The 10829-nt window shown below is 40.3% G+C and overlaps 1 protein-coding gene across 1 annotated transcript in view; it reads right to left on the bottom strand.

The window, feature by feature from the left end:
• PLCE1 (phospholipase C epsilon 1) overlaps positions 1-8085 on the bottom strand; it is a 275495-nt gene extending 267410 nt beyond the window's left edge. The window contains exon 1 of the mRNA XM_019556091.1: positions 6520-8085. Coding sequence (XP_019411636.1) covers positions 6520-7722 — 1203 coding nt within the window. The 5' untranslated portion in view covers positions 7723-8085. The remainder of the gene's footprint in view (positions 1-6519) is intronic.
• Between the last annotated feature and the right edge of the window lie 2744 nt (positions 8086-10829).

The raw sequence follows: 10829 nt of genomic DNA, 5'->3' as shown, positions 1-10829 counted from the left end.
GCGCACTGAATGCCCTGATGGAAACTAGATAGGAGAAACCAAACAACAATTGCATACCAGAATGAACACACACCAAAAATGTATCAAAGATAAAAATACCCAATTCTCTGTGGGGGTACATTTCTCACAAAACAACCACTCTCTCTCCAATCTCTCAGTTCTAATCCTCAAAGGGACCTTACAAAACACCTTTCATAAATGAGTCTATAAACTTCAGTTCATAAATCTACCAGATACAGAAAATCATGGACTAAATTTAGACACTGGATTTATGGCACATTATAACCTACCTGCCATCCAATAACCCCATATAACCTCTCTACATTTTACCAGCTACATTTTATCACCTGTCAACATTTCCCTCTTTTGTTCCCTCCCCTGCAACCTGTCTCACACTCATTGACTCCTATCACCTCTGATCTTCCCGGCCATGCATTTGCATTTTCACAGACCTGCATTTTGCATATTGGCTTAAGCTTCTATTCGACCCCAGAGAGAACACCAGCAGACTCTCCCTGTGCCTTAAGAAGGGTGCCTGTGCCTGGAAGCTCACAAAGAACAATTTTTTCAACTATTCAGTTGGTCAATAAAAAATATCACATTTACCCAAATAACTTTGCGTATGTCCTTAGACCAACACAGCTATAACCAACACCCCCGAACAACTTAGTAAAGCATTCTTATTGTCAAAGTTAGTTATTTTTATGGCATTGATGTTGTTTATGTTAGTACGTAGAGGGAAGACAAATCATCAGACTTTAAGTAAGATCACAAACAGAAAAAGTTTGGGATCAGCTCATCTGAAGCTTCAATTCCAGCATCTTTCTAAGCAAACAGAAAAACATCTTAGCAAAACAACAAAAAATTGGTGCCTTTTCTAAACTGGCAGTGTAATCATAATGAAAGACATATACCCATGGTATCCGCATCTTTCTTACACAATAGAGAAAGTACTATGCTCACTGATAAAGTTATAAAATCATGAGAACTGAATTGTTTGGTATAGATAACAGTACCACTGTTTGCTAAACTGTTCCAAAAAAAGACTATTTTAGATTTTTAAATTCCACAATAACTCAAAGCACATATTTAGCACCTGATTAATATACAGAGATTTACAAATATGCAAAAACATCCAATAGACACATTTAAAAGCCCAAACATGATCATTATTAAAGAAAACACATATTGTATTAAAAGTCTATTATATTTTAGACTGTTTTAGAAAAATAATACTGAAAACAACTGATGCAAATTCTATATAATAAGTCAAATATAGAATTTGATAATAATGAAAATATCAGTTATGGATTTGTACATAAAGTGCCTAATATTATTCTTGAACTGAATACTGGGCCTAAAGAATCTGGACTCAGGGCTAACATTTCTGCTATTGTAATCAGGTTCTCAGAAGTCACGCACTACAGCACTTAGTGATAACAAAATCACTCATATCTGAAACAACTTAGGAACTGCTAGTTCAGCTGAACAGTCAGAGTTTGGTGCTAGGGAAATCTGGTCTCATCAAGTTTACGGCAGTTTCACCTGCTGTCACCCGCTGGCCCAGGGAATGTGCTCAGGGATATGTGGGCATCCGTTGTGAACTGAACCCATACCCATCCTGGCTTGGAAGAGCCAGCTGAGAGAGACTGGGGCCATTGCTGGTGTGGGCTGCCAATGCCCCCTTCAGGAGGGAGGGTGCCGATGTTCTTTAAGGGGAAATTGTACCCTGTTATTCACACAATCATTGGGTTGGAAGGGAACTCACCTGGTGCAACCCCCTGCACAAATGCAAAAATGCTCCTCCTAAATCATTTCTAACCAATACCTATCCAACATCTTAAAAATCTCCAATGGAGGAGATTCCACAACTTTCCTGGGCAATCTATTCTACACCTTACTATTCTGATAGGAAGTTTTTCCTGATATCTAATCTAAATATACTTTGCTGTAAATTGAAGCCATTGCTTTGCATCCTACCCTCTGCAGCAAGGAAGAAGAGTTGTTCTCCCACTTTATGGCAGCAACCTTTGAGATATTTCAAGACTGATATCACATCCCTACCTTATTCACTGCTAAACATGCCTAGTTCTCTCAGCCTTTCCTCACACAGCTTACCTTTCAACCCCTTGATCATTTTTGTCACCTGCCCCTGGACCCTCTCTAACCCATTCATGTCTTTTTTTAAATGTGGAGCCAGGAACTAAATGAAGCATTCTAGATGTATAGTGACATTCAGCTTCCCTGTCTTACACCTAATACTCCAGTTCTCACTAGTTGGAGTTAGTGCCCAAACTGCATTTGATTTTTTAAAACTACATCACACTGCTGATTCTTGCTGAGTCTGTGATCCACCAAAATCCCAACATCAGCAATGCTGCCATCCAGCTACTTTCCTCCCTTTCTGTATTTGTGCTTTTGATTATTCTTCCCAAATGTAGCACCTTGCAATTCATTTCACTGAACTTATCCTGTTGTCTCTAGCCCAGATTTCCAATTTATCTAGAGCCTTCTGAATTCCATTCCTATCCTCCAGTGTATTTGCAATCCTTCCCAGTTCTATGTTGTCTGAAAATTTGCTCAGGAAGTTCTATGTCAGCATCAAAATTTGTAATAAAAATGTTAAGTAACACTGGAGCCAAGACAACCCCCTGTGGAACCCCACCCAAAACTTCTGCCATTTTGATATTTATCCATTTATGATGCCCCTTGCCCATGGTGACTGAAACAATATCCACATTTTAGTAATTTTATTTAGCCCACATTTATCCAATTTACTTAAAAGACAGTCATGTGGGACACACATCACCAGTGAGATGCAGCCTCCCCCTGTCACTCATGTTTACAGCCTTGAGGTGATCCTGAATCCATTACTGCATCTGGATTCTCAGGTTGCATCAGTGGTTAGCATCGATTGCCTTAGGATGGTCAAACCCACCCTGTGAATGTAATGAGGATGTGCTGAATATCCTGGAAGGAGTGGGAGATGTCCAAACGTTAAATGGTTAGGACTGACTGTAAATATTCTCGGTCAAGGTGCAACATCCCAAGTAACTTGGAAGTTGACCAGACAGTCAAAGAATGTGGAAAATGGATTGAAATGGTAATGCACTGATATGCAAGAAAAAGAAATAATATTTAGCTGTATGCATCAATATGTTGGCCTGTGATTGTGTGAGTCAAAAAATAATGTACAGATAAGGGTATATGTTTTCAGGAAAGCTTTGGATTGGTGTACCCTGGGATTTATCCCCTGTCAGTTGGACTGGTCAGCCAACTGACAGTAAAAAAAAAAAAAAAAGTATTTGATTTCTATTTGTTTCCTTTTACTCATTGGTTAACCTGTAGCAGCAAAACTAGAAGAACTGTCCTTGGAAGCTGCAACAGTTAGGAACTCTTTTCACTAACTCCAAATAGTGAGAAGGCTGTGAACATTTCTTTTAGATTCAGATGTTGCCACCATCATTCATGCTCTCCTAATGTTAAGGCTAAACTAGGGCAATGTGCTCTATGTCAGGCTGACTTTGAGGACTGTCTGGATGCTGCAAGTGGTGCAGAATGTGGCAGATTACCTTCTGAGTTTACGGAGAGGGAGGACACCCACACTAGGTGCACATTACTTCAGTATTCTAGTCTGCACTGGCTTCCAATAGCTTTCTGGGTATAATTCAAGATGCTGGTTTTCACCTATAAGACCCTGAATAACTACAGGACTGCCTTCTCCATGTTCTTTTGTGATTCCTAAAGTCAGCTGAGAACAACCACATAAAATACCATCTGTACGACAAGTTGACTTCGCTCTGTAGTCACTCCTCAGCTCTGGAACTTCCTCCCCCTTGTGCTTCATCAGAGTCCAAGTCTGGCCATTTTCCAGAAGTACTGTAGGATTCTTTTATTTGAGAAAAACTTCAGCAAAAAGGTTTAAGTTTTGGGGTGTTGCCTGGGGTGTTTCTATTTTTAGAAATAAATGCAAACATTTCTACATCTTTGGCCAGACTTTAGTTACCTCCTCCAGACTAGGAGGTAGCTCATCAGTTGGAAACAACAGAGATGGAAAAGGAGCTGATGTAGCTCAAGTGCACCAGGCTGCACTCGAGGCTGCAGCCCCTCCACCTCCATAACCTCTTTCTGAGGTTCTAATTGAATTTCACCCCCCACCTTTTTTGTTTTTGGTCACTCCATCCACAGCCCCACCAAGTCCCGGGACCTCCTGATCAACCTCCTCCTGGCCCTGGAAGGAGCCAGGAAGGAGGCTCTGGCCAGGAAGGTGCCCAGAGACAGCAGGGTTGCTTTCCTCTCACTTGTCTGTGCATGTTTCCAGGTGGAGCACCAGTGGGCAGCATCCACTGGCTCCTTGGATGCCTTTGAGGACCAGTGGGTGTGACCTGGGTGGGGGGGAAGGGGCTCTGTTAGGTGTACCCCTCCAGAGAACTTCTTTTCATATTTTGAAACTTTGACCCCCCCACATCACTCCTACCCTTTTCTTCTTTAGTTGTCTCACCAAAAAAAAATGTAAAAAGTATCAGTTGTATCTTTCAAACTCTGGCCCTACACAATGGGGGCTATTAGTTAACTAGGTGGGCCATAAGGCCCACAATCTTTGGAAGATGCAAATAAACAGGAGCTTATGAGGCCTGGCCAGTTGGTATCTGGGTACACTAGCTCCTTGTGCCAACTGAACTGCTGAAGCAGCCCTAAACTAGAGTGGCCCCTGCACACTCTACCCACTGCAGCAGTCTGGCAGTGGGGGCTGCTGCCTGACTGTGACCTGCTGTCACCTGTGACACCATGCCACTTCATGGCCGCACACCTGCCAGACCTGGACAGGGACTGCACAGCCACCTGCACAGCCTCCTGTACTTTTGGGCCAGCTGCCAGTGAGCCATGCCTGCACAGCTGGCCTTTGGACAGCACTGCTGTCATGTCTTCTAGTGCCCCCTTGACAGCTCATCAAAACTCATTAAGTGGCCCTCCACCCAAAATAATTGCCTGTTCCCAATCTATAGATATACATCGATAGATATATCAATGTATAGACATATATAAGTTGGAAGGTAGACATATATGGGAAATGGGTAGAAGAACACTAGTAAGAAACTGGAAGAGGAAAGAATTAAATCTTGGTGACAAATTATCCCAAAGGTGAATTACCAAGAGTTTATTGTTTATCTTTTGAGTAGTCATGGTTCTGCCCGTATTGCATTGTCTGGTTGCAGGGTTCCACAAATCTTCAGATACACTTGCTGTTATTGCTCACATTGCTTTCTGACATTCTGCCAGAATCAGTTATCCAAAATGAATGTTAAAATGACAGCTGTCTAGGCAAACAGGAGAGTCAGGAAGTACTTCAAAATGGAAAATACATTTCATAAAAGTTCTTACACCTTTGATATATTTTCCAAGTTACAAAATACTGCAAAATAAATGGTATGAAAATAGCCTATGCTAAACAGACTAGTGTAATGCCCTCATCAATAAAGTACAAGTTAATTTACAAGCTCTTATAGCATACTTATGTACAACTGTTTTAAGTGTTATGGCAAGCATATAGTTGTAAAGGTAAAATAAAATATCCTACAAACATAACATAAGAGGCTGCTTACACTTGATGCCAAAGAAAAGCAATGTAATGCTAAATTGCTATTTTGTCAGTATGAAAAACAGCTATTTTTTGTAAATTCCATCATCATGGTAATGTCTCATTCCATTCCTACTGTCATGGAACAGCAGAATTTTAAAGATCTAGAAGCACTTTGTGTTTTTATTCAAAATAATCTGGTACATGGGACATCACTTCGACATCAACATTTTGAGGCTTTAAGTATGCATGGAATTATTTACTCAAGAGAACCTAAGTTAGGACAAATATATCACGTCAATGTGTAGTATGCAACTGTCATGATGTAAATCATAAAAATAAGTATTATTTCTATCTGTAGAATCAGTCTATAAATGTTGATAATGCAGGTCAAATATTTACCTTTTTTAAAGCAAAAGGAAACCCTAAAATGAGATACCTTTTGATCCAACCTGTATTTCTTCACGGTATTGTCACAACATCATTCTCTATCAATTCAAACTTTGGAAGTTATCAATGTATAAATCAATATTAATACATCAAAATTATATACTATCTTTTCATGTTTTTAAGATATTAAGAATATCAATGGTTCATTTAAAACAAAAGCCTTTAAACACAAATAAAAGGTTTATTCTTTTAATTCACTCCTGAATTAGGAATTTTTATGACAATTTTTAAACAATAATCAAGCTTCGTAGGACAAGAGAGAAAACTAGTATGTACAAAATACATCTCAGTGTTACTCAATTAAAATTTGTTCTTGCATTAGTAATAGTAGTGTTATAACAATTTTTTTTCAGAGCTTTCTGTATCAGGTAGTCTCCAATATACACTTCAAGAGCCGCATGAATAAAACATGTAAAAGTTTTGTTAAATAACAGATCATCAGGAACAGAATATGATTATAGAAGGAAAAAAATAACATGAAAATAGCTTACCTCACACCATATGGATTTCACAAGATGGGAATTAAATTTCTGTCTTATTAAGGCTTGAACTATTGTTAAGCGTTCCGTTGTACTCCTACAATGCTTCAAACCATTGCTGTTTCTCCTCTGTTCAACAAAATTCCAAGCAATAGCTCCTAAGTGCCCGGAGGGTAAAGTCCTAACAATTGCCCTTGTTCCAGTATACACTGATTTTTTAATTTCCTTATCATTTTTACAAAACCGTCTTATTAGTAAGGTAGAACGCTCCTTTTTATTTCTAAAGAAATCTTCCTCCAACTCTTCATCACAGTCATCACTACAATCTTCAAAATGACTCAGAAAAGGCTTTGAGAGCATTCTTCCAGTAAAGTTATTTCCACAGAAACTGTGATCTGAACATGCCACTTTAACTTTTCGTGCTCTTTCTAAACATAAATACTTATCTTTTAAAGGGTCAAAGTTACCACAAAGCATTTGTCCATTTTTATATTTAGAATGACTTGCCAATTCCATTAACTTACAAGTACAACTTGCAGAATCACTCATGTGATCTTTGCCGAGATCTACTGGCTGTAAATGGTCATCCAAAATGAAGCTGTCATGCAATGCACACAGAGCTCTTGATATATTTCTTTCATTAGCATAGTGAAAGTGGAAAACTGCTACATTATCAGCATCATCTGTGTCACTTTTATTTACTATTGACTGGTTTCTTAATGACTTCATCTCTACTGAAGGTCCATCCATTTTCAACTGAATTTCAGCAAACATAGTTCTTTCCAGTGAAGTAGAAATTCCAGTTTCCAAGCACATATCTTCCCCTACTAAAGAATCACATGACTTATATAACTGGTTACATGGAATACTGTTCTTGCTTTTCTCTATAATGTTACAGTTAATATTAAGAAACTCCACTGAACCTGGGATGCATGCATTTCTCTCCCAGAAGTTTTCATTGCTTCTGTTATCAGTCATTTTTTCATTTGCCAAAGAAAAAATTTTGGGCAGTGAGCCCCGAAGATTTTCTTCTTCAAGTCTGTGCAAGTATGAGAGACTGTGTGTAGTCTGCCTTCCTTGACTAGCAATATGTCTTTTTATAACACTGGTGTCCAAAGCATTTTCACTATTTTCATCTCCAGCTGACTGATCAGATATCACTTTACCCTGTGCCACAGACACAAGCGCAGAAGCTGCCTTTTCCTCAGAGGTCATCTTGACACACAGGCTTTAGAGACGCTTCTGTTTTTCTTCACTGATCTTCATGATTTCAGTGTAGAAAGTCAGTGCTGAATGAAAACAAACACATTTAAAAAAATCCTTTTTCTTAACAATAAAAAGCATGTATGTTATTAACAGGCTACAAAGTTTTCCTGGCTGTAGATTACTGGCATGAAATTTAGATGTTCTTAAAGCAGTTTTGTAGTGCAATACAGACATTCAAAATTTTCTTCCTACAGTTAACATCTCTGTCATATGCAGGGTATATCTTGTTGCCACTTTGTAGACAGAAAACGTGTTTGAAATGATAATCCATCCCAAAGATGCATCTCACCACATAAGATCCAAGAGGTTATTTCTCTGCAGAAAAAAACAAACAAAAAAAATCCATTAAAGAGAATTCAAAGCATGCAGCGAGACCACAGAAAATAAAGTGTGGTCAGATTAAAGTCTAATGACCTGATGACCCCAAGTTAAAAATAATTTTAGTACAGAAGTATGAGAAAGCTATGTGAACAGGGAAAATAACTGAACTAGGGAAATATACAAAACATATAACACGCAAGCAAAAAGAAAAGAGGGAATCCTTCTTTATATATATAAATGTATAATTGTTCTTGGGTTTTCTTACTTATAACCAGGACAGAATGACATATTTGGGGATAGAAAAAGTCAGGTTTAAACTGATGTTCTCATTTTAAAAGTAAATGGATAATTTTCATTTTCAGAATAAAAATCGAGCATGATTCGTTTTATTTTTTGCTTTCAGATGCTCCTGTGATGTTAGGTCATGTGTAATCGTGAAGAAGGCACACAGCACCTTCATCAATCTAAAGACACAAACAAGACTACACAGTTAGGCTAAATGCCTTTCAACTTTACCATTATTAGTTCATTACTTTATGAGAAATCATGAGATAAGTGAGCCTTGACAGGAGATCTGAGTATATGTGAGGGCTTTTTGGAAAAGCTCAGAAATTATGCTCTTTTTCGTAGAAAGACTGGCATGGAAAGGAATACAGAAAAAGCTATGCCAAGGTTTCTACCACGGGTGCAACAAAAGAGATAGGAAAGCAAAGTACAGAAGAAAGACTAGATATATCAGGCCGGATAACCATCCATGATTTCAAAAGAAATTTTAAAAAAATAAGTTTTTATTTAAATTTTCCTTTTTATTAATTTTATTTTTAAAAATAACCCTATTTTAAATTGAATTTGAAATCATGGCAGCCTACAACAAAACATACACTTAATATATTGTATTCACTCAAATCTAAGATGACCAGGAATTTAAGACGATACCTCAATAATTAGATTCTATAAATAGAAAATGTATACATTTATTATAATTTTCCATATATAGAATGTAATTGTTGCAGGGCTATCTTTAATTCATCCTCCCACTGCTGCAGGGGGGGAAGCAGTGGGGGAGCAGGTACTTGTGCCTGCCTCTGCCACCACTCACACCTACCAGTCCCCCTATAGTCTTGCACCTTCCCTCTCTACTCTCCCCTCTTTCTCCCCTCCTACCTCTGCTCCCTTCTCAGCCTCTGCTCTCCCTCCCCACACCAACCTCTGGCCTCCCCACTCCTGTGATCCCTGTTGGCAGGCTACTGTCCCTGTTCTAGCTTGGGGCACAGGGCATGGCTCTAGCTTAGCCCCCGTAGCAGTCATTCAAGCTGCACACTACTGCTATGGAGCTCAGTTGCGGCCAGACTCAGTGCCCCGGGCTACAATGTGGACAGAGCCTGCTGGCATGGAGCAGGGTAAAGGTGGAGAATGAGAAGCAGGCAGGGGTGCAGAAGCTACATGGTAAAGAGGGAAGAGGCTACAGCGGAGAGATGCAGCATGAAGAGGCAGCAGCTGTAGGGGGGTAGGCCGCAGCTGTGCTAAAGGCCCACCTCTGGGTAGAGGCTGAGATCCAAGCCACAGTAGCTGCCTGCCCCTCCCACTGCCCTCATACTCATTTCTAAGATGAGGGGCTTCCCCCCCCCCATGTTAAATGGAGGAAACAAACTTCATCTTAGAATCAAGTAAATATGGTAATCTATTAATTGCTTAAATTGAGTAAAAATTATATTCAAAATAGATATTTTACTGCTATAGTTTTAAAGTCAGCCATCACACAGAACTGGATAGTCAATCTAGAAAACTAGAATCAGAGTTTCTTGAAATAATAACCTTGGCACAGCTGGGGGCCAGATGCTTCAGGGACAGTGCCCTGGAATCCCCTTGCCACAGTCTGTGCCAGAGGCCCCACACCTCTGCCGCCTGGGCTGTGCCAATAGCATGCAAACTCCCACCAGATCAGCTGTACTGGAAATACATGACTCCTGGCCCTTACGGTGCATGATGTAGGCTGGGCAGGATGTGCATAGGTCCAGTGGGCAAAATGTCATATTGAAGAGTTATCAAAACAGAATTATTAAACAAAACCATGCTCAGCAGATTATATGATGCATAAAAAGAGAATGGAAGGAACTTGGCAAACAGGACAGAAGAGGAAAATCCCCATAGGAATACACTGGGTTGACATTGTGCCTGAAAGTTCCCATAGGAATACATGGGGTTGACATTGTGCCGGACCTCCGCCTGGAAGTCCGTAAGAGGTCGTTTTTGAACGTGGTGTCCGACCCTTCGATCCGATCCAAGAGGGTGGACACTTTTGGTGGTTTGTCCCGGTGATGGGGCTGGGTGCCACATCCACAATATTTCTAGGAAACGTTTGCAGAGATATATAGGGGCGAGTGTTTACGGACCCCTGAGGCAGGCAGCTGGCCCAGGCCAAGGCGGCAGGGGCCCAAGAAGCCCTCCACAAGCAAATGTCAACTCGGAGCTCCGGAGGGGGACCACGCTGGTGGGCCAGGCCGCATGAGAGTTTCAGGAGCCTGGGCACAATTCTGGCTTCATCCCGCTGACCAGGGAGAAGAGCTTGACCAGGAATTCTTGGGTCAGCTCACAGAGGTAGTGAAGGCTAAGGATGTGGTCGTCATGGGGGACCTGAATTTCCCGGACATCTGCTGGGAAGAGCAGTCAGCCAGGTCTGAACGCTCATGTAGGTTCTTGGCCAGAGTGCAGGACCTCCATCTAACCCAGGAGGT

The sequence above is a fragment of the Crocodylus porosus genome, unplaced genomic scaffold, assembly GCF_001723895.1.
Source record: "Crocodylus porosus isolate Cpor-Errol unplaced genomic scaffold, CroPor_comp1, whole genome shotgun sequence".
NCBI classification, from domain to species: Eukaryota; Metazoa; Chordata; order Crocodylia; family Crocodylidae; genus Crocodylus; species Crocodylus porosus.
Note: the sequence above shows the minus strand (reverse complement) of the source record. Positions and strands in the feature narration are given on the sequence as shown.